General features: G+C 40.9%; 1 protein-coding gene and 1 pseudogene across 1 annotated transcript in view; one reads left to right on the top strand and one right to left on the bottom strand.

Moving 5' to 3' along the window:
• Positions 1 to 24,502, bottom strand: part of EEIG2 (EEIG family member 2) — an 82,734-nt gene that overhangs the window by 18,428 nt on the left and 39,804 nt on the right. The window contains exons 2-5 of the mRNA XM_026484671.4: positions 24,139 to 24,259; positions 14,187 to 14,216; positions 9,099 to 9,215; positions 5,384 to 5,430 (exon numbers count right to left, since the gene is read on the bottom strand). Coding sequence (XP_026340456.2) covers positions 5,384 to 5,430; positions 9,099 to 9,215; positions 14,187 to 14,216; positions 24,139 to 24,259 — 315 coding nt within the window. The remainder of the gene's footprint in view (positions 1 to 5,383; positions 5,431 to 9,098; positions 9,216 to 14,186; positions 14,217 to 24,138; positions 24,260 to 24,502) is intronic.
• On the top strand, positions 15,529 to 16,540 carry LOC113244949 (glyceraldehyde-3-phosphate dehydrogenase-like; annotated as a pseudogene).

The raw sequence follows: 24,502 nt of genomic DNA on the forward strand, positions 1-24,502 counted from the left end.
GCCAGGTCCTTTGTTCTTCCTTTCACAGGTGGCCTGATTATAGTGTCTCTATCCCTCCACCTCTTGGACCCGTTCTCCAGCCTTCAGAGCTCCCAGCCTGTGGCCTCTTCCCCTTCTCCCCCTCTCTCAGTCTCCCTTGGGCTCTGCCCTTTCCTGTCCAGCCTGACTTCAGGGCCACAACACTTTTAGCAATACCTTCCATTTGGCACCCCTTGTTCTGTAGTCTCCAAAACCTTGCAGAGCCCCAACCCTGGATAATTTTAGCCTTCTTCATTTTTGCTCAAATACTGGGGCAACTAAGCATTATGGAGAAAATTCAATATCCATAGGGAATGAATGATATTAAGGCAAATTTACAATCTATAATCTCAGCTGGGCCTTGGCAGCTCTCCGAAGTCTCCCTAGACAACTTAGTCATGTTGAATAAATAATCACTGAGTGCTTAGTATGTGTCAGTTTTTATTCTATTACCCCTTTTTGTTCTGAAAATGTTTTTGTATCCCTTATCAGAAATTGTTTAATATAGCTCAATTACAGAACGAAAGAGATGAGATTTTAATTTCAGAGTAATGGTTAGAGTATGTGAAAAATGATCTAAAATGACAATACTACATACTTGGTATTCATGCCCTGTAACAATGCCATAAATTTATGCAAGCCATTTTCTTTTCCTAGAGTGTCCTTACCCACCTCCTCTGCTTCGTAATTTCCTATTCATCCTCTAAAAGTTAGCTCAGTGTCACCCGCCCTCAGTGAACACTTTCCCGGCTTTTATGTAAAAGTAGTTAGGGACTCTCTCCTTTATGCCTTGAGAGCATCATATGTTCTGTGTCCATCTCCCAAATAAATAGTGACTCCTTCAGGGGCTGGTCTTAACTTAGTTTGGTAAATGTTAGCACAAGGTAGACAAGCAATGCACACGTACTGAATAAATGAGTGAATCCTTGGGACCCTGGACAAATTAGTTCCTTAACAAATTAGTTCCTTAACCTCAAGGTCCTCACTTAAAAAATATGGATAGGGGCGCCTGGGTGGCATAGTCGTTAAGTGTCTGCCCTCGGCTCAGGGAGTGATCCCGGCGTTATGGGATCGAGCCCCGCATCAGGCTCCTCTGCTGGGAGCCTGCTTCTTCCTCTCCCACTCCCCCTGCTTGTGTTCCCTCTCTCGCTGGCTGTCTCTCTCTCTGTCAAATAAATAAATAAAATCTTTAAAGAAAATATGGATAATGCATCACAGAGTTGTCTCAAGAATTAAACTGGGAGACAATACTAGTCATTAAATCATTCTGACAAACAGTAATTTCCTTCCTTCTAGAATATGAATGCTCCAGAGCCCTAGCTACTCAAGAGGATTACATCATCCCTAGATCTGCTTTACCACCAAACTGTCAGGTGCCAGTGGAGCATAAGATTTCTCTCTCGAAATATCCTTTTTCTTTATTAGCACTAGGGTTGGCTTTCCTTTCAGCCAGTTTCATTCTTTCACAAGAGTTGGTGGGTATTTGATGAGTTGCAGAGAACTATAAAACAGAGTTTAGGGCAGGTAGTTAGGAGCCTGACTTTCCAGCTGTCTTATGTATAAATACAGGCTTATGGTATGAAATTTGTCTTTCAGAAAAATAATCCAAGCCATGTTACAGATCCTCTGCTCATAAAATATCAAAGCTAGAATTTAAAGCTGAGAATGCTAAATATCTGCTGTATTCTTGTTAGTTTCTCTAGTAGGTTTTTAAAAACTTTATATTATGAAAAATTCAAAGACCGACAAAAGCCGAGAGAAGAGTAGAAAGAGCCTCCCCAGCAGTTAGTTACTTACAACTAGGTCTTACAGACGAATATTCAGTCGTGTCACGCAACTGCTTTGTGCCTTTGTTTCCTCATTCATAAGATGAGAACGTGGATTATATAATACTTTTAAAATTGGCTTTGTGAAGCTCCCTTAGAGACTTCAGGGGTAGTAAGGTACTATATCTTTTTGCCTCTCCGTAGAAAAAATGTTATATACTGGGATTCACCATACATTTGAGCAGAAGGACTTTGTGGCTAAATATTCTGAAAAAAAAATCACTGGACTAGACAACTTCTAACATTCTTTTCAGCTCTCAAGCATTGTGATTTTACATTTCTGATATATACTGAAATACACCCTAGTAAAAATAATTTACTTTTTACATCTTGTTTAAACACTTTCCTATTCAGTCCATACTCAGCATGTGTAAGTGCATGGATGTGTTAGAACTGCCCTTTTTCCACTGACAAGTGTACGATTTCAGATATTCAGAGAAAAGAGAAAATAAATATTGGGGGTTTGGTTTTCCCGAGAAATACGCTTATGTATCTTGGGATTAGGTAAGGTCTGTTTATTCTAATGAGTTATAAACATCTTTCTCTATAAATATAAACTCTAGACTGTCAGATTCACATTCCTGGAGATAGTACAGAACATAAGATGATCTATTTTTGAGCTCTTTAGTATCTGAGTTGCACAAATAGAGAGATAAAATGGTAGAGAAGGCCAGAAAGGGAATATTTATAAGTTCACGAGAAGGAATGATGAATTCATTTTCTTCGACTTAGTTTTGCTGCTCATTTTCCCATTTCACCCTAAGCTGATTCCACTAGAAAAACACTGTTACCTAAGAAGTCAAATACAGTATAGCAATAATTGTTTAGTCCTAAGAGAGCAGGATATAAAGAAATAAGCCAGGAAATTATGGTTTGAGAGATGACAACACAGGAAGGATAAGTTACAGTAAAAGGCATAGTTTAATCAATAATTGAGTTTTACAAAAATATGTATTTTCATCTTTACAAAACACTGTAAATAGGGAACTGTATGGACATCACTATTAAAAATTTTTTTAAAAATTTATTTTAGAGTAAAAGAGTGGGGTGGGAGGGGCTGAGGGAGAGGGAGAGAGATATCTCAAGCAGACTCCCCACTGAGCAGAGCCTGATACCAGGCTTGATCTCATGACCCTGAGATCATGATCTGAGACAAAATCAAGAGTCAGACATTCAACTGACTGAGCCACCCAGGTGCCCCTGGACATTACTATTAAAAACATGAAGTTGATGCACAGGGAAATAGTTAAGGTTTTCTTTTCTAAATATATTTTTCTCAGATATTTAAATAATACATAATTAACTTTCTTTTCCAATTGTCTTCAATTGCCAGTGAGCAATCCTATTGCCTTTTCCCATTCTGTTCACTCTCCTACACTCTGAGAGGACTTTTACATATCTTTCCTCAAACCCCCACCTCTGTCTTTCCCATCCCCACTCTTCAGTGATCATCTTGTTTCCTATTTCACTAAGAAATCAGGAACAGTTTGAAAAGAACTTCTATTTGCTTCCACTTTTCATATGCCTGCATCTGAAGCCATATTCCCTGCCTTCATTCCTCTTGACAATTCAAGGACGCTGCCTAGCTGCTGTCCTTTTTCTCTTCTGTACCACATCTCTCCTTCTCTGTTGAACCACTCATATCACTACATAAATATGCTGAACTATCTCCCATCTTAAAAAAACCTCAAAGACCTGCCTTGACCCTATATCCTTTTTATTTGTAACTCCATTTTCTGTTCCTTTTTTTGCAGCAAAATTCCTCATAAGAATTATTTATATTGTCTCCAATTTTTCTCCTCCCAAACCCTAACTCACTCCAATAAGGGGGCAGGCTCAGAGCATTCTACCGAAGTGCTTGTTAAAGGCACCAATGGTCTCTGTACTGCAGATCCAAAGGTCGGTTCTCAGTCCTCACCTTTCACGATCCACTTCCACGGTGTGGGACAGAGCCAACTCTCTCCTTTTTGAAACATGTCCTTCACTTGGTTTTCAGGACACTCCTCTTCCTCCTCTCTCACAGTTGCTCCTTTGCTGGTTCTTCCCTGTCTCCCCGATCTCCAACACACTGGAGTGTTCCACTCCTTAGTCTGCGGTTTTTTCTTTCTTTATGCTCACTCCCTCTGGGTCATTTAATCAAATCTCATGGCTTTAACTATTATGTGCTGAAGACGTCATGATTTCCAAATTGATATCTCCAGCCGGGCCTCCCCAGTGAACTCTGCAGTGCCATATCCAACTGCCTGCTTGATGTGCCTGGCTGGGTGTTAAACAGGGATCGCCAGCGTAATACGTCCAACACCCAAGCTCCCAACCTCCACCTGTTCCTCTTAGAGGCTCTCTCATTTCAATAAATGAGTTACTCAGGCCTTAAACCTTGGACTACTGAAACAGCCTCCTAACTCATCTTCCTATTTCTGCCCTTGCTCCCCTTGTTGTTCCTCCAAATGGTCTATTCTCTATCTAGCAGCCATAAGTCAAGATAATTTTATTCCCCTGCTCTAAACCCTCCAGTAGCTTTCTATCTCACTCAGGTTATAAGTGGCTGAGGAGACTCTTTATCATCTGATCCCATTTCCTATTCCCTCCCCCCCCCCACCCCACCAATTCTCTCTGTTCTGAGACATACTGGTCTCCCGGCAGCCCCTTGGACATGCCAAACACACTCCTCCCTGAGGCCTTTGTCCCTGTTTCCTCTATCTCAAATGCTCTTTCCCCAAATATCTGCATGGCGTGCTTCCCACCTCCTACAGGTCTCTGCTCAAATACCATCTCTGCCAGGGAAGACATTCTTGACTACTCTCTATAAAACAGCAGCCTTTCTCCCCACCATGCTCTCCTACCCTGCATTATTTTTCTCCAAAGCACTCATCGCCATCTTTATATTATATATTTATTTCTTAGCTTATTGTTTTCCTCTTAAGAATATGTGCTCCAAGGGGCGCCTGGGTGGTGCAGTTATTAAGCATCTGCCTTCAGCTCAGGGCGTGATCCCGGCGTTCTAGGATTGAGCCCCATATCAGGCTCCTCCGCTATGAGCCTGCTTCTTCCTCTCCCACTCCCCCTGCTTGTGTTCCCTCTCTCGCTGGCTGTCTCTATCTCTGTTAAATAAATTAATAAAATCTTAAAAAAAAAAAAAAGAATATGTGCTCCAAGAGGTCAGGGACTTGGTCTTTTTTTTTTTTCACTGCTGTTTCTCTCGTGTCTAGAACAGGGCCTAGCACATGGTAGCACTTAACAGGTATTTGTTGAAGAAATGACTAAGTCCACAGAGATCAAATTAAAAAATTTAATTTGTGTAGTTTCACCCAAAACTTGAAGATCATAAAAGATCGACAGCTTAAATTATTTTAGAGTGTGGGGAGCTCGTTTGGCAAAGGGTTAATAGTAATTTCTATGTGGGTCAGGCAGTCTCCTAGGAAAAGAACAGTCCCTTCACTGGTAAACACTACAAAATACAAATGTAAAAATTTAAACAAAAAAAATAAATCACTATTATTCTTTTGGATAAATAATTCATCTACTGAGCATCAACTTACGTTTTAAAACACGGGTCGCCAGACATCAGCTGCATACTGATCAAAACCTGGGTATTAGAAAAAGAAATCTGATTATAAAAGTTCCCTTGAGAGGAGAAGCCATGTTCTGCAAATCCACGCATCCTAAACAGAACCTAGGCCACTATGTCCTATTTAGAGATTATTCAATAAAACGACTGCTGAACTGGGTTATATCCAGTATTAAATTGCTGCTTTATACAGACCATTTTTCAACATTTAAAACTTCGTACTGGCAAAAATCGGTGTGGGAAAGGTGGAAACGGAGAGCAAATGCTGCACTAGTGACAGCCCCGCAGGCGTGCGCTGGGCGCGCTGGTCTCCTCTATGTCTTTGCTCCCAGATTCCTGTGGTGCTTGAGCGGCTGGAATGTTTCCCTCCGACGTGCCATGTTGACGCTTCAAGGGGGCCCTGAGGTGGCTTGTGAGAGCAGAATGCTCCGGCCTTTGCTCCAGCTTTAGGACAGAATTTGAGGCTTGGCTAATGCTTTCTGAAATGCTGCTCTTCTCTCCTTTTGCTGACTGTCTTTTAAGACCGAGCCACAGGATCTTGTTACGTTCTACCGGGAATAACGGTAACAGCAGTAATAATGACAACATTAACAGCAATCGTGATTTGAGAATTATGTGCCAGGCATAAGCTAAGTGTTGGATACTGCATGATTTCATTTAGTATTCAAACCTCCTATGAGAGGCTGATACTTTCCTTTTAAGCTCAGGAGATGAAGTGATATTTTCAAGGTCAGGTAGCTAATAAAGGGCAGAGCTGAGATTCGAAACTAGGACCGCATAATACTGAAACTCACGGGCTTTATGAAGAAGAGAATATTTATATATGTGCATATTTTCTACCTAGTGGCTGACACGTATCCTAATAGAACCTCATTTCTTTCTTATTTCTTCACCCCAATGCCTCCACTATGGTTTTTTCTCTTGGAGCGCTACACTTATTAAATGTGGGACCTGGGCGGGCTGTGCTGGCATCCTTATCCCTCCGCTTTCATACAACTCCACAGTCTGGTTTCTAACTACATCAAAACAGCACTCTTCAATATCCTAAATGTCTCAGAAGGGATGGAGATGGTATCTTTTAAGATATTGTGTGGGGAAGCAGAACAGAGTGTGGGATAGTGGTTGGAGGAGGTGAGAAGTGGTTTTTGTTTGTTTTAAATACAGTAGATATGACAGCTGTTTCTTCATATGTTAATGAGGATGATTCACTGGAGACAGAGATAATTAGGGGAAAGGATAGTCCAAGTGGCAAAGCTCTTGATTAGGCAAGCTTTGGACTCTAGCACCTAAGAGGAAGGAGTGACTTCTGACAGGGAGAGGGACATTTCCTTCATTGTAACGTGGGCACAAGGGATAACAGGGCTGGAGAGACAGGAAGAACTGTAAATTCTGCAACAGGAAGACGAGGGAATTTGAATTTAATGACTTCTGTTTTCTCCATAAAGGATACAGTAAGACCACTAGCTGAAAACAAGAGTGGTGTGTGGAGATACGAGGCCAAAGAAGGTATAAAATAGAGTATATCTAGGAAACTGGGAAAGGACGCTCACAAAAGAAATACAGTTGCTTGATGGTGGTAAGCAAGGCTGTAGGAACGGCCGCTGGATGGTTGTGTGACCTTCTCCAGCAACGTTCGGCAACTAGGATGCAGGCCCAGAGCGGACAGCTGAAGTTGAGTTTGATTGGGGTTGGGGATTCGCCAGGGGAGAGCAACGAGGGAGATGGGCGAAGAAGCAAGGAGTGTTTTTAAGCATAGGAGAATCATGGGTTATGGAATCTAAGCTGAATAAAGAGGGAAGTGGAAGCAAGTGGAGGCTGGTAGAGAGTGAGAGAACAGTAAGGTGAAGGATGGCTAAGTAGGACAGCTAAGTGAGCAGTAGACCAAGAGGACTGGAAACAAAAGAGACAGTGGTAGCAGAGGGTAATACTGATGGTGAAGTTTCTACAGATAGAAAAGTCTAGAGTTTGGCCAAGGGGGGAGGCACTGAGATGAAGAAAAAGAAAAGGTTGCTGGAGAAGGGTAGTGTAAGGAACGGGGAGCCCTCAGGCACATAAAAGATTAGCTAGAGGGAGAGAATGCACAGAGAAGACAGTCCAGAAGGACAGATCACCCACCAGATGGTGAAGCCACCAAATCATGATGACAGAAGGGATGGAAAGAGAAACTGTGAGCGAGGAGTTAAGTCACTGATGAGCAGGAGAGAGAAGGTAACTAGGTGGCCAGGAGATGACAGAGCTCAGGCAGGGACAGAGTATGAGAGCTGAATGGTATGATCTATAAAAGAGTAAGTTATAGGGTGTCTGAGTGGCTCAGTCAGCTGAGTGTCTGACTCTTGGTTTTAGCTCAGGTCAGGATCTCAGGGTTGTGAGATCGAGCCCCACATTTGGCTCTGCAGTCAGTGGGGAGTCTGCTTGAGATTTTCTTTCTCTCTCTCTGTCCCTCCCCCCACTGGTGTGTGTACGCTCTTGTGCTCTAAAGTTAAAAAGAAAAAAAAAAGAGTAAGTTCTTTGTAGGACCAAGTGGGAGAGATGGTCTGAAAGGATCAATGGGGAGCCAGAAGGAAACTATTCCAGGAGCTGGCCCTAAGGATGGGGTGAAGATGGGGGAGTCTGAAATTAGAAAGTTATTTCAATTCCCAATGAAAACACTGTAATTCAGAGAAGGATTACCAATCTTCTTATACTGCAAATATGAAGAAACTGAATTTAGTGGCTTGAGATCACTCTAAGAACGAACAGTGCAGTCTGTTCCTTCTGGTGCTTAGACAGCATGGTAACATGAAAAGACCACTAACCACACGGCAGAAGATACGCATTCTGGTCTCTGCTCTGCCACCGATGACTTTAGTGAGACACTTAGCCTGAGTCTCAGCTTCTTCATGTATAAGACAGAGAGAATCTACCCCACCTACTATCCAATATCGTTTATGTCACACAGGTATATGCACGTGCTCTGAAATTTGTTATATTTACCGAAAACAAAGTTTGAAAACTGTAGGTATAGGGTAACTCTTTGCTCCACTAACTTCTGACCATCCAGTTTTTATTCTGAATTATTTTCCTTTCTTATCATTAGATAACTTACCATCGTGGGGTAACCTAACTAAAATACAGCAGAAGGGTTGTCCAGTGAGTCTTACTCGGTACAAGGCACTTTACAAACATTTTTTCAACTGGTCTCATTTAATACCCCCAAGCAACTCTCTGACGTGTATGTTCTCTCCGAGGCCATGAGAATAGGGGGTGGTACTTGGAAACAACAGGGCAGATGCCTAAAGTAAGTTCCACCTGTCAGTTTACTAGTTCCAGGAAAGCCCAGTGACTTCTCTGCGCCCACCACAGCTGCTTGGGAAGTCAGTTTTTGGGAGTGATGAAGCAATTTTAAGGTATTCACTCATCATGCCCCTTACTCTCAATAAGCCCTTATGCTGTAGCAGTTGTATGCACTATTCCCTGAATGTTCACAGCCCCAGAAACACCTTAGGATCATGAAGGTGAACAACTGTTACTTTTCACTGCTTCTGTGATTTGGGTAGCTCTCCCCCTTAGATGGTGAGTATTTCAGTGTTGTGTTCAGCTTATGATCTCAATACGGATTCCTATCTTGCCCTTGACTGTATATACCTATGCTTATTTAAAGGCAGAGATTCTCATTTGTTGACATGTAAATCTCAAAACGTGCTTACTTTAAGAATGGAATTATCCTGTCTTGTATTTTTGGTATCGTAGCCTTCCAGTAAACAGCGACGAGTGGTATTTCCCGATCCAGCAAACTCTGCCAGGTTTAGATCTGCAAAGCCCAGCTATGAAAAGAAAGGGAATTATATTAATAGAATATCTAGTAGGCTCCTATCATATTCTTCTTGAAATAAACATTTAACCCATGTTCTAGACAAGTTTTCTCAAAGTTCAGTCATTTGTAATTTTGGCCATCTTAACAATATCTGCTCTATTATTTGCTCAATGTGTGCCTTTAGATTGGCTCGCTTCTTTTGTAAAAATGTATTACCTATTCTATTCTTAAGTAATGCGATCTCTGAAATCACAGATTTGATGTGCTAAATATATAATTTCTTTCTGTACACATTAAAATACATAACCTTTGAAGTAAAAATAATGTTTATCAAACAATTAAAATCGTTGCAAGTAGCAGTGGTACTCACCCCACCCACACTGTGGGAAATAGCAGAGACCAATCACGATCATTTGCATATTCATAAAGAAAACTGATCAGACTTTCTTCTCCCTATTCTGGTTCTAGCTCCATTCCCAGTTAACCACTGGTGACTGCAGACAGTTGCAGGCTATTAAATTCTTACTTTCCATGCAAGAAGTAGAATGATTTAAGTTTTCTTCGGTGTAAGCCCCCTTTTTTTCACCACCTGCCATAACATTTGCCTTGCGGATCACACTTAAGCTAAATCCCTTTTTACGAAACTTCTTCCCCTTCCTCAAAACTGTGCCCCACAACAACCCTCTATGCTGCTCTACAAAAGTTTAGCTCAAACTTGTTCCTCCCTCTCATGACTACCCAGGTTCAGTCCCCATTTTCTGTAGCTACCAAAGATCACCCCGAGATCTGTCTTCTGATGTTGTTCAACCCCTATTTCTCGTTTCCAAGTGGTACAAGAAATATACCCAATTTTTTTTTTTTTTACAAACTAAGTCTGTTCTATTCAACATGACTAAATATATATGGAGTCTTTTATTAAAAACAAAAAATGTTTAGAGTTTGCAATTAAGCACATCTCTCTGAATACCTAATACAAAGTATTAACCGTTTCAAACACTGCTATGACTTTAAGCTGCCTGCTTTAAGATTTTAAGACACATACTGGGCACATAAGAAGGCACTCAAGATGACGATTTTAACTACAGGCTGGAGCATTATTTTAGTAGCTTTTAACTGGTATGAAAAGAATGAAGAATAAGAACTTACAGACCAGTTGAAAGGCCATGATTCCTAAATGCAATAATAAGTCAGAACACATCAGACCACAGGTGACATCTACCTAATTTTCACATGGTTACTCTGGCCTTACTGCCTTTTAGGGGTCCAATGGATCAGCAGAAAAAGCCTAGATGTGTCCAGGGCAAAGCCACATACCAATGAGCATGTGAAGATTCATGGGGCTATTTGATTACACATCATCTGAAGGCTGTATTTCATACATTGCCCCTTCCCTTTAAACCTCCAGCACCTCTTTTCCATCCAAACTCTCTGCTGATGCCTTGCTTCCTAATTCACTCAAAAGCTAAAAGCAATCAAAAGAGCACTTAACTTCCAGAAGCTCTTACTGCCGGCCACATGCACTCACCTGCCTGCAGCTGGACCCCGAGCACTGTAAGTGAACTGGCCGTTCTCTGATCTGAGGCCAACCCCTCTCCTCCTGCCTACTCAAGTTCACTGCTTCAGGAATTCCTCCCTCTCTTCTGCACTCTCGAGCTTCCCTTCTCTACTGAACCATTCCCATTAGCACACAAACATGCTGGTTTTTACCATCTTAATGAACAAAAGCAAACTTCATCCTGTATTTCTTTCCAGTCTGTTGGACTATTTTTCTGCTTTTATAGCAAAACTCTTGAAAGAGTTGTCTACGTTGACTGTCTCGGGTCCCTTCATCCTTGGCCATCACCTTGTCAACTTCATTTCCCCACTCTCTTCTTTATTTACTCTCCTAGCCACAATGTCCTTTTCCTTGAAAATGCCAAGACCGCCTCAAGGCCTTTCACACTTACTCTTCTTTTGCCTGACATATTCTTAGATCTTCTTGTAGCTTTCCTCCTCGCTCCATTTAGGTCTATGTTCAAACACCACCTAAGAGGACTTCCGTGACCATTCTTAATGCTCTGACTCCTCCTTCCCTCCCCTCCCCTGTCTCCCTTGACCCCTTGCCTGCCTTGTTCCTCTCCTTAGTAGCTGTCATCATATCACGTACATACACACTTCGTATTTATTTTGTTTACTGTCTGTCCCCTCCAACCTCCTGTAAGAATATAAGCTCCACGAAGGCAGGGATTTGGGTCTGTTTTGTACTGTATCTTCAGTACTTAGAACAGCACCAGAACAATGCTGCCCTATGGTAGGCAGTTAATACGGATTTGCTGAACAAAAACCAGCCCACTGGCTTACCATCCACTGTTAGAATGCTGGTATTACATTGTCACCAAGCATAATTAAAAAAACAAAAAGGATCTGGTCAGTCACCATTAAGAAAGCATATTAAAAGGCGGGGTACGTCAATGTGATGTTTTAGGTTGCAGGTTACCAATGAAGGCTGTGATGTTTCAGGCTGAAGGTCAACATTTACTGAGCAACTTTTATGTGCCAGACCCTGTTCTGGACACTGCAAACAGTGACGAACAGGACAGATAAGGGCTTAGTGAGGCACCAGAGAGACCATATTTCCTTATGATTTTCTCTTTGGCTTCATTGAGATAATGGTCTCATTAAAATGGTGTGTGTATATATATACACTAGTTATGTCTGTGGTAGATATTACTTCATTTGGCAAATAATTCTGAGCAGGTAACAGTAGGCACTGGGAGTATAAATCATTCCTAGTCTCAAGGAGCTCACAGTTAAATGAGGGAAGATAGAAAGAAAACACATTCTTTTTTTTTTTTTAAGATTTTATTTATTCATTTGAGACAGAGAGAGAGCGTGCATGAGTGGGGTGAAGGGCAAAGGGAGAAGCAGACTCCCTGCTGAGTGCGGAGCCCGATGCAGGGGCTCTATCCTGGGACTCTGGGATCACGACCCAAGCTGAAGGCAGCCGCTTAACTGACTGCGCCACCCAGGCGCCCAGAAAACACATTCTTATAAAAAAGTTTAGATGCTGGGATAGAAGAAGGCACAGTTACAAGACAGAAAAGAAAAGAAAATTTCTCAGGGGAAGGGCTGACTAAGCTGAGTGTTTAATGCTGTATGAGTTGACAGGACAGGGCAAGGGGGAAGCACATGCACGGCAGGGAAAATACCAAGTCACAAGGCACAGAGGCTAAAATAGCACGGTACACTCCGGGAAGTTTCTGAGGGCAGTCAGTCTGAAGCATAAGAATAAGCGAGTGTGAGCACGTACAGATGGTGTCCAAGCTGGGTTTAAATGCTGGGTTAAAGACTTTTCATTTCAGTTTCCTTTACAGGCAATAGATAGTTGCTGAAGGACTAAAAGTGGGGTAATGATCGTGTTTGAATTTCAGAATGATCATATGGCAATAATATAGAGGATGGATGGAAGCAGACATCAGAGGCAGAGAATAAAAGATAGGAGGCCAGTGCAGGTTTTAAATAAGAAATAATTAATCTAAGGCACTGGCTTGTGAATGGAAAGAATGGATGGTTTTTAAATGAGAAGGGAGAAATCAGGATTTGTCAGTTGCAGCAGACCCTGTTTTTTGCCTCCCCACCATTATCCAATGTTCTTATAGTCCTTGTTAGCAGAGCCCGGATTTTATTCGACTGTCCACCCTTAGCTCATCCATGTGCAAAAGGAAAGTAGCCCAACCTCTAGCTCATTGTTAAATTGTGATTAGTCTAAGCTAGCCATGGCAATCCATTCCTATTGCCCATGAGTGGTGTAGGAGTGGGCATCTGATCCAGTTGTGGCCAATGAAAGGTATGGGGAAATCCTCTGAGGGCTAACTACTAAAAGTTTTCTCAAAGAAAGCCATTCGTGGAGAAGCAGCTGCATTTTGTCATATGTGAATGTGTGGACTAAAACTCAAGCCACCTGGTGACCATGAGAAGAGCTAGGCAAGGATAAAGTCATCAGACAGAATGGAAGAATGAAAAGAGAAAAGTAACATGGGTTCTTGGCGACGTCCTTCAGTCAGTGGATTAATCCTGGAATAGCTCTATCTCACATCTGCCACTCTGTTTCTTATCTACTTGCTTTGTGAAATTAAAAAAAAATCCCAACAACCTCTAGGTGAGGAGGGTATTCTATTACTTGTAGCGAAAAGCATCCTAATTGACACTTCAATCAAGTAGTTTCAAGGAGTTAGGTGGACTTGATGGTTAAGCTGGTGTCCTGGTTCAGCTGACTGAATTGATGGAGATACCATGAGAGACTGAAAATAAAAGAGGAACATGTGTGTTTCTGGAAGTATTACTAATTCCTTCTATTCAGCAAAAAGGTGAGCACACTAAGCATTAGTAATTCCATATAGTCAGTGAAAGTATAGAGGACAGTAGTGATCGTGTACTACAGAGTGCTAAGAGAGCACAGAGGAGAGGTCCTATTCCACTGGGGGTGAGGGGAGGTGGGACTGGCAATACCTCGCAGGGGAGACTGAATTAACTGTTGATGCTATTGCTTAATGGAACCAGAGATCATCTTCTAGTAGGGAAGCTGAAATGTAAGAATAACATCCCATAATCAGCTTTTAGAAAGAATGTGCCTATAATTTATTGCTGGATCCAACAGTTCAATCTCCAAGTTGCTTTATTTAAAAACAGCCAACTTGCGGCACCTGGGTGGCTCAGTCGGTTAAGCTTCTGACTCTTGATTTCATCTCAGGTCATGATCTGTGGGTTGTGGGATGGAGCACCTTTTCTGGCTCTGCACTCAGCGGGGAGTCTGCTTATCCCTCTCCCTCTGCACCTCCCCCCACTTGCACTAAGATAAATAAAATCTTAAGAAAACAAAATAAAAAAATAAAAACAGCCAACTTGAATAGCAATTAGAGGAGCAGACCATTTGATTTTTAAGCTTATCAATAGCAGTGAGTGATATTACAAGTTCCAAAAGAGTTAAAGAACATCTACTTACCTTTGCATAAGCTTTTCCACCTTTCAATTCCTGCCCAAGATAAAAGCACTATAAGGATATCATATGATTAAAGATTTAAAACATATATCAAATAATCCTAAAGTAGACAGTTACATATTTACATGCTTAAAAATATTGACAGTAAATTTCTAATGATCTTAATTTCAACTATTTGGATGGCTACCCTACTCCACTCCCCGAATTATCAGAATTTTAATTGAGAATTTAACTTAAATCTGAGAAAGGCAAATAGTAAGAAGACAAGCTAATTTTTAATCTATTCTGAAGAAAAATTGCCAAAAAGTGTCCCAGACACACTGTAAGAGCCCAAATCACCAAAGAAAGGTTAAATCACTTACTTAGTAAGCACATGAATGACACTGTGGAAAGAGTTTAACAAGAGTTGAAACCCCCGCCCCAGAGACAACTACTGTTACCAATTTTTAGGAACAGTCCAAAAGATACCATTTACTCAAACGTACCATCCCACACACACTGTTCTACACCTTACTTTTTTCTACTATATATATGCTATTGTCTATGTTAATATAAACACATATAAAATTGATCCATTGTTAATATAGTAGAATCCCTCTTAACTAATGTGAACAAGACTGGCAAAAGTGAAAAATAATAAAAAATAATATACAGGCATCTTAACATTTTATTTGAAACATGTAACTGTACACTAATTTGCCAAATCTTTGGATTTAGGACATTGCACAGTTGTGAGAATTAAGTGTAAAACACTTAGAACAGAGCCCAGCACATAATATACTCTGTATGTGTGTTTGCCACTACAATTAGGGTCAAAATCTCTTCTCCCTACCCACTTTAAAAAAATTAGTTTTAGATGTACAACACAGTGATTTGACAATTCTAAACATTATGCAATGCTCATCATGGTAAGTGTAGTCACCATCTGTCACCATACAACGCAATTACAAAATTAGTAACTATATTCCCTATGTTGTACTTTTCATCTCTGTGACTTATTTATTTTATAACTGGAAGTTTGTACCTCTTAATCCCCTTCACCTATTTCGACCATCCCCTCATCCCCCTTCCCTCCGGCAACCACCAGTTTGTTCTCTGTACTTATGATTCTGTTTCTGGTTTTTATTTGTTTTGTTTTTTAGATTCCGCATGTAAGTGAAATCATATGGTATTTGTCTTTTTCTGACATTTCACTTAGCACAATACCCTCTAGTTCCATCCATGTTGTTGTGATGGCAAGAGTTCATTCTTTTTTTATACAATTTCCATCTTTAAAGTGGTGAATTTAAGCTCTCTGCTCCTCCCTGTTTGACAGACAGCCACATTTACGGTTCAGTGTCAGCCGCGTCCCTAAGCCACAATGGTGAAGGTCAGAGTAAATGGATTTGGCTTTATTGGGAGCCCGGTCACCGGGGCTGCTTTTAACTCTGGCAAAATGTATATTGTCACCATCAGTGACCCCTTCATTGACCTCAACTACATGGTCTACATGTTCCAGGATGATTCCACTCACAGCAAATTCAATGGCACAGTCAAGGCTGAGAACAGGAAACTTGTCATCGATGGAAAACCCATCTCCATCTTCCAGGAATGATATCCTGCCAACATCAAATGGGGTGATGCTGGTGCTGAATATGTTGTGGGGTCCGCTGGGGTCTTCACCACCACGGAGTAGGCTGGCACTCACTTGAAGGGTGGGGCCAGGAGGGTCATCATCTCTGCCCCTCCTGCTGATGCTTCCATGTTTGTGATGGGCGTGAACCATGAGAAGTATGACAACTCCCTGAAGATTGTCAGCAATGCCTTCTGCACAACCAACTGCTTGGCCCCTCTGGCCAAGGTCATTCTTGACAACTCTGGCATCACGGAGGGACTCATGATTCATGACTCCATGCCATCGCTGCCACCCAGAAGGCTGTGATGGACTCTCTGGGAAGCCGTCGTGTGATGGCTGAGGGGCTGCTCAGAACATCATCCCTGCTTCTACTGGTGCTGCCAAAGCTGTAGGCAAGGTCATCCTAGAGCTGAACAGGAAGCTAACTGATACGGCCTTCTGTGTCTCCGCCTGCAATGTGTCAGTAGTGGATCTGACCTGCTGCCTGGAGAAAGCTGCCAAATACGATGACACCAAGAAGGTGGTGAAGCAGGCATCGGAGGGCCCCCTCAAGGGGATCCTGGGCTACACTGAGGACCAGGTTGTCTCCTGTGACTTTAACAGTGACACCCGTTCTTCTACCTTTGATGCTGGCACTGCTCTCCGAGACCACTTTGACAAGCTCATTTCTGGATATGACAATGAATTTGGCTACAGCAACCAGGTGGTGGACCTTATAGTCCACATGGCCTCCAAGGAGTAAGAACCCCCTGGACCATCAGCCCCAGCAAGAGCAAGAGAAGAGAGAGGCCCTCAGCTACTAGGGAGTCCTTGCCCCAACTCATCCTTCAACACACTAAGAATCTCCTAACCTCTACACAGTTTCCATCCCAGACCCCATGAAGAAGGGGAGGGACTTGGGGAGCCCTACTTTGTCATGTACCATCAATGTACATGTACTATGTACCCAGCCAAGAAAAAAAAAGTGGTGAATTTAAATAAGATGAGCAGCAATCTATGGTAAACTCTATTATTCATGAATATGCTGCCCTTCCCCTTTCCTGTCCCCACTGATGTCTGGCGTGGCCATGCCACTAAATCTACCACATTATGAATTATTGAATTATTCTTCTTTATTAGGTTATTGACATATCCCTAAATAGCACACTTCACTAAATAAAACAAAACTTTCTCCAGATGATCCTTGTCTCTTCTAATTCTCTGCTCCCCTCTAAAGCTAAACTCCTTGAAAGACTTCTCAATTTGCTGTATTCCACTCTCTATATGATCTACTTCAAATAGGCTTTTGTCCTCATTTTCCCTCTGCAATGGTTCTTAAGATTACCAATGATGTCCATTTTTGTTAAAGCCCAAAGGCTCTGTCTCCATCTTACTTAACCCCTCTACAGCATCTGACAGGCTTGGCCACTCCACCTCCTTTCCTACATCATTTTTTCTCCTAACCTTCTATGGTTCTGCAATTGCCTGGTTTTACTCCTACCTCACTGGCTGCTCCTTCTCACTCGTTTGCTAGACCTACTCCTGGATTCAACCTCTGTAGAAAGAAAGCTAGTTGTACTCCAACTATACATTCCCCTGCTCTCCAAAGTAATAGAAAACCGTATTTTTAGGTGGGCATCTGACTACCCAAAATAATGACAACATTTAAAAAAATTTTTTATTTAAATTCAAGTAACATATACCGTATTATTAGTTTCAGAGGTAGAATTCAGTGCTTCCTTAGTTGCATATAACACCCAGTACTCATTACATCAAGTGCCCTCCTTAATGTCCATCACCCAGTTATCCCATTCCCCTCTACCTCCCCTTCAGCAACCCTCGGTTTGTTCCTAGACTTAAGACTCTCTTATGGTTTGCCTCCCTCTGTTTTCATCTTATTTTATTTTCCCTTCCCTTCCCCTATGTTCATCTGTTTTGTTTCTTAAATTCCACATATGAGTGAAATCATTTGGTATCATGACAACATTTTCTACCTTCCTTTTGCGCTATGGCAGTGTGACTAAGATCTGGCCAAAAGGATGTAAGAAGAAGTGATACATATGAATTTTTTCTCCTCTCCTGCTAATTATACTACCTCTGAGTGCTAGAGTGATCCAGGATTTGGTTCAGAGCCTCTTGTCTTCTACGTCTACATTTTCCCCCATTCAAGTCTGTAGCTTTTTTTTTTTTTTTTTTTGAGAGAAAGAGAGAGAGGGAGGGAGGGAGAGAGAGAATGAGCAGGGGGAAGGGGAGAGGAAGAGGGGGAGAGAATCCCAAGCAGGCTCCACTCTCAGTATGGAGCCCAATGTGGGGCTATATCTCATGACTCTGACATCGTGACCTGAGCCAAAAATAAGAGTTGGACGCTTAACCAACTAAGCCAACCAGGCGTCCCAGGTCTGTAGCTTTAAATAAAAACTGTATGCTGGTAATTCTCATGTCTCTGTCTCTAGTCTGACTTCTCCCCTGAGTGTCAGACCGGTATCTTTAAATGACTACTGGACATTCCTACTTGGTATCTCATAGACCCCTCCAAATTAACATGGCCAAAATAGGTCTGCTGATTTCTGCTTATCAGTTCCCAAAATTATTTCACTCTGAGCTTTTGCCATTTCAATAAATAGCACAATTACCTTCCTATATGGTCAGGCAAAGGTCTAAGAGTTATCCTCAATTCTTTTCCCCTCATTTACCACATCCAATCCATTAGTGGGGGTCTACCACCAGAAATATATCACGAGTCATACCATCTGTGGCTATAGATCCATGCCAATACAAGCATTCCTCACCTGAACTACCCCTACCACCTACAGTCTATCTGCAACGCATCCTCTACACAGCAGCAAAACTGATCTTAGAAGATCATATCTTAGTAAAATCCACAAATGGATTCCAATTGTAATTAGAATAAAATCCAAACTCATTACCATGTCTTATAACGCCCTACCTGATCTAGTGCCTCCATCGTCATCACCAAGAGCTTTCCCTCTCCATCTTTTCCATCTTCCGGCCAGGCTGGTCTTCTGTCATTTAAACATGACAGATTTGTTGTTTAACCTAAATGGGGTTTACAATACTTCTGAATCTGTGGCTTGGTATTTTTCATCAGTTTTAGAAGATTCTCAGCCACAATCTTTTTCCTCTCTCTCTCTCTCTCTGTTTCCCTCAGGGCTCCAATTACATATATGTTAGACCTTTATACTGTTTCTCACGTCTTACATTCTTTTTTGTATTTTCTACTCTCTTTCTGTGATTTTGTCTGGATATTTTCTTTTGTCTTATTTTCCAGTTTACCAAACCTCTCTTCGGTTTTGGTAAGCCTGATGTTAAATCCGCCTGTTGATATTTTTATCTATTTAGCTTTATTTATTTACTTATTATATTTTAAAGATTTTTTAAAAAAGTAATCTCTACATGCAACATAGGGCTCAGACTCACAACCCCGAGATCAAGAGTCGCATGCTCTACTGACTAAGCCAGCCAGGTGATGGCTTTAAAAGCTCTATTTAGCTTTAAATTTTAGTTATTTCATTTCTCAGTTCTAGAATTCAATTTGCTTTTTTCTTTATAGTTTCTACTTCTGTAATAAAATTCCTCATATTGTTCACTCATTACAGTTACTATAAAAGCTTGTCTCCGATATTCCCAAAACTGTATCTTCCATGAGTCTGTTTTCATTATCTATTTTCCTTTTGATTTTTGGTTATGCAGTCATGTCTCTTGGTATTTTTGTTGCATGATAATTTGAAGAAGTAATTTGAGGCTCAGAATAATGTTATTTTCCTTCAGAGAAGATACACATTTGCTTCTGGCAAGTTCTGATAGGGGCAGATCACCTTCATCTAAGCAGGGATTAATAAGCAGATTAGAAGCTGAGTTTCAATCTTTATACAGGCTGATCTATATCCACTACCTCCTTCTAGGCTGAAGCTCTTAGGGAGTCCCAATGAAAAGTTTGGGGTATTTACCAAGGGCCCTTCATGCCGATGGGTTCTGGACTCCAGTTTTTGTCCCTTTAGTCTTGTAAAATTGCTGGGATCTTAGCTAGCTTTTTTTGTCACTGCTTTCAGTTCAGCTTCTTAACCACTGCTTGCAACTTAGCAAATGCTTTGAGGGGAAAAAGCAATGCCAAATGTCAGGCTCATCTCTTTATGCTTCCCTTGTCTATGACTCTAAGCTTCTTAAGTCCTTACTGCCTTCAAGCAGCTGTTTTTAATATTTTATCTAAGTTTTCTGGGTGTTCTCAGAGGGATGGGTGGTCTTTAATAAGGTGGTCTATTAATTTCAGAAGCATAAATACCCAGGTTTATTATCATTTTGGGGACTGTTATGGATTATATTGTACATTTTCCCTCCCACCCCCCAAGATATTTTGAAGTCCTAACTCCCAGTACCTCGGGATGTGACCTTATTTGGAAATACATAGGTAATCTAGTTAGAATGAGGTCCTAATCCAACATAACTGGTACCCTCATTAAAAAAAAAGGAGATTTGAACATAGTCACAGACACACCCAGTGGGAAGATGATGTGAAGACACAAACGGAGAAGGCAGCCATGTAACTGGAGTGATGCATCTACAAGCCAAGGAATGCCCAGAGCTACCAAAAGTTAGGAGAAAGGCATGGAACAACTTCTGGAGCCTTTACAGCATGGCCCTGCTGACACCTTGATTTTGACTTCTGACCTCCAGAACAATAAGACAATACCTCTGTGTTGTTTTAAGCCACCCAGTTTGTGGTACTTTGATATAGCAGCTCCAGGAAACTAACACAGGGCCTTTTCACTTTCAGGTATGGGATGGTTAATTTGATGTGCCAACTTGCTGGGTCATGGGGTGCCCAGATATATGGTTAAACACTATTTCTGACTATGTCTGTGAGGGTGTTTCTGGATGAGATTAACATTTTAATCAGTCAACTGAGGAAAGCAGATTGCTTTCCTCAGTGTGGGTGGGCATCATCCAATCTGTTGGTCTGAATAGAAGACAGGCTGAGGAAGGTTAAATTCTCTCTCTTCACCTGACTGTTTGAATTGGGACATTGGTTTTCTCCTGCTTTCAGACTAGGACTTACACCAGCAGCACTCCTAATTAACTCAGGCTTTGACTTGAACTTACACCATTGGTTTCCTGGTTCTCAGGCCTTTGGACTCAGACTGGAATTACACCACCAGCCATCTCCAGCTTGCAGATGGGAGATCGTGGGAGTTCTTGGCCTCCATAATTGTGTACGCCAATTCCTTATAATAAATCTATATCTATATAGCTACCTCTCCACTCTGTTGATTCTGTTTCTCTGGGGAACCTTGACTATATTAGTTAATACAAGGTCCTACTCCTTTAGAATGGTCATTCCCTAGATCTTTACAAGGGTGCCTCCTCTTCAAGTGTTACCTTTCAGAGAAGTCTCCACTACCTTTCTGTTTCTCTGGAGAACCTTGACTAATACAAGGTCCTACTGCTGTAGAATGGTCTTTCCCTAGATCTTTACATTGGTGCCTCCTCTTCAAATGTTACCGTTCAGAGAAGTCTCCCCTAATTTCCTAAAATGATTTCCTCTCCCCGAGTTATTTTCTATTATCTCATTATATTGTATATAGAACACTATTACCATCTAAAACAATTTTATTTGGTTACACGCTTACTCTCTGTCTTTCCTATCACTCTTCCCCCCAGGTCCAACCAGAAAATAGAGTCCTTGAGGGCGGGAACGCATTCCAGTTCACCACTGTCCATTCAGTGCCTAGAATAGTACCTGGCACTTTGTAGGAACTCACATGTTTGTTGACAGGTGAGGGACTGCTTCCCTGTGTCCTAGGCAACAGAGTGCACTATCTAACTTTTTGATCTTTGTTAAATTTATAGATAAAAAATGGTGCTTTATTTGTAGTTTTAATATACATGAATGAGACTGAGTAATTTTTTATAGGTTTGAAAGCTATTTATATTTTCCATTTTGTGAAATATATATTCTGTTCCTTGCCTATTTTTCTAAAAGGTTAATCTTTTCTTCTTGATTTATTTGGGGAGCTTTTTCCAAACCAAGGAAATTAGTCCTCTGACATGGTTTTCAGATGTCTTCCCCTAATTTATAGCTTTGCTTAAGGTATTTTTTTTTTGCAATCCAGAATATGTTTATATAAATGAGTTTACTAATTTTTCTTTATGGGTTCTCACTTTCATTCTCATGTGGCCTTTTCTCTTTTCTCATTGGTTGGAAGATAACAAGATTGGAGTAATTCCCTTGGATTTAAGATGGGAACCATTTGGTGAAGATGGCAGAGCTGCTCTACCAGCCCTGGACCCCTTGGCTATTACCCAAGAGAGACATAAACCTCTATCCTGTTTAAGTCATTGTCTATTTGGGTATCTGCTTCAGCAGCTTACTGTATGTGCCCTAACTAATACACCAAACCATCATAATCTGAGGAACTGGTTTATTCCATATGAACAAGTCCTACCTTAAATTACAAAAAAAAATTACGTTTTTTTTTTTTTTTTTTTGTAATGGACTCTGAGTGTCTTTAATGAGCAGTTATGCTTTACTCTAAACTGGTTATATGTTTTCTTTTTATTAAAAGTCAAAGATTGACTGGTCATCTTTCAAAAATCATGACTAGAACTCCATTTAGTAAAGGTTTCAATATAAGAGCCACAGCAGCAATTAAAGTAGAAAGAGAAGAAGGTAGAATGCTTTACTTGTATCTCAGTTAATCTTTATAACTTCTAGAGAAAGCAATTATTATACTCTTAGCTTGAATGAAGAAACTGATTTTTAGAAAGTCAGGAGAACTGCCTAAGGTCTCACAGTTAATAAGCAGTATATCTGGGACTCAAACCTAGGTCACCATGACGACATACACACTTTCACTGCATTATCCTTCCCTTAGGGAAGCCTTGATGCAATTACTGCTGCTCCAAGTTAGACTGTTTCAGAGGTCTATTTTCATTAGAGCCTTAACACCTATAAAATGTATATATGTATGTATGTTATATCTTAACTGAGTAGATTAAGCAATATAGCAAAAAACAGCCACACACAACACAGTGCTATCAGTTCACTCAAAAAAGCAGAGAAAGAAAGTTAAAAATACAACTTTTTATCTCATAAAGGAGGCCACAAGACTGGAATGGAAAAGAACAAGGCAAGGGACTCCTCCATTTCATTCTAAATTCCTCCCTTAATTTTTGAACATGTATATGTATTATACTGGTAATTTAAAAAAACGTATGTAAGCTGTAGGGGTGCCTGGGTGGCTCAGTCGGTTAAGCGTCTGCCTTCGGCTCAGGTCATGATCCCGGGGTTCTGGGATTGAGCCCCGCATCAGGCTCCCTGCTCAGAGGGGAGTCTGCTTCTCCCTCTCCCCCTCTGCCTGCTGCTCCCCCTGCTTGTGCGCTCCTGCTCTGTCTCTCTCTCCAAAAACTAAACAAAATCTAATTAAAAAATGTATATAAGATGTAACATAAAGGTTACATTTCAAAGCCAATAGAGTTTCATTGACCTGTAGTGGTGACAAATGGATTCCCTCTTTTTCACCCCCAAAAAAGTAAGATCACATATTTCTATATATATTAAGTTGATCCACCTGAGATTACCATCTTTGTAGATTACTGGTAACACACCTCAAGCTAAAATGTGGAAAGGAAATGATATAAAAAACAAAACAGAGGGGCGCCTGGGTGGCTCAGTCACTAAGCATCTGCCTCTGGCTCAGGGTGGGATCCCAGAGTCCTGGGATCGAGCCCTGCATGGGGCTCCCTGCTCTGCTGGGAGCCTGCATCTTCCTCTCCCACTCCCCCTGCTTGTGTTCCCTCTCTCGGTGGCTGTCACTCTCTGTCAAATAAATAAAATCTTAAAAACAAACAAACAAACAAACAAAACAGGGCCTTGGAATTAGAAAGATTTGTGTTTGAGTCCCCATTTTGCCATTTCCTAGCTATGTGAATTTGGGCAAGTGACCACCTCTCTGAACCTCAGTTTTCCCCAAATTACAAAAAATAATACCCATTTTCACGGTTGTTGTTAGAATGTATGCAAAGTCCCTAAAATAATGCCTAACAATGAGAAATTTAATGAATGGAAGGATAAAGATTGATAGAGCCCCCCCCCCACCAAATAACACAAATAGGGTAAATACTTAAATGTATAGTGATAGCGAGACAAGGTTCTTGAGTAATACTTTATGACTTCAGATTTTCTTAAATCCTATTTGTCACAGTAATTTAAATTATTGTTGCAAGTGTGAAATGGAATTACATATAACAGTTCTAATGATGAAGTAGAGCTAAATAAAGTGAGTCACTGACTATGGAACTAATTATGGTTTCTGAAAGGGGAGACGTAATCGGCTATTTTTATACCTTCCTCACAGATACTCTGTAGATACAAGGATCCAGGATGCCTGTCGCGGCACTTGCACTCATTTTGCACATAAAGGAGAACTTCTTCCTCCAGTGAACACAGTTTGCTTGCACCACTTCCCTGAATGAGGAAAAAAGGAGAGAAACAATTAATTACTATTGATGACAGGTTAAAAAAAGCACACACACTCTTTCACTCAGATAGATCTATAATGCAAAAGTGATAGATTAAAAGCCAGTATTTGGAAACATGAAGATAACAAACTTCTAACAATGTGATCTGAAAATCTTTAGAAGGTTTTAATTTCCATACAAACTTAAATTTAAAAAAAAGTGAAATTACTTATCAATTTAATCAATATAA

The sequence above is a fragment of the Ursus arctos genome, unplaced genomic scaffold, assembly GCF_023065955.2.
Source record: "Ursus arctos isolate Adak ecotype North America unplaced genomic scaffold, UrsArc2.0 scaffold_12, whole genome shotgun sequence".
In the NCBI taxonomy this organism is placed as follows: domain Eukaryota; kingdom Metazoa; phylum Chordata; class Mammalia; order Carnivora; family Ursidae; genus Ursus; species Ursus arctos.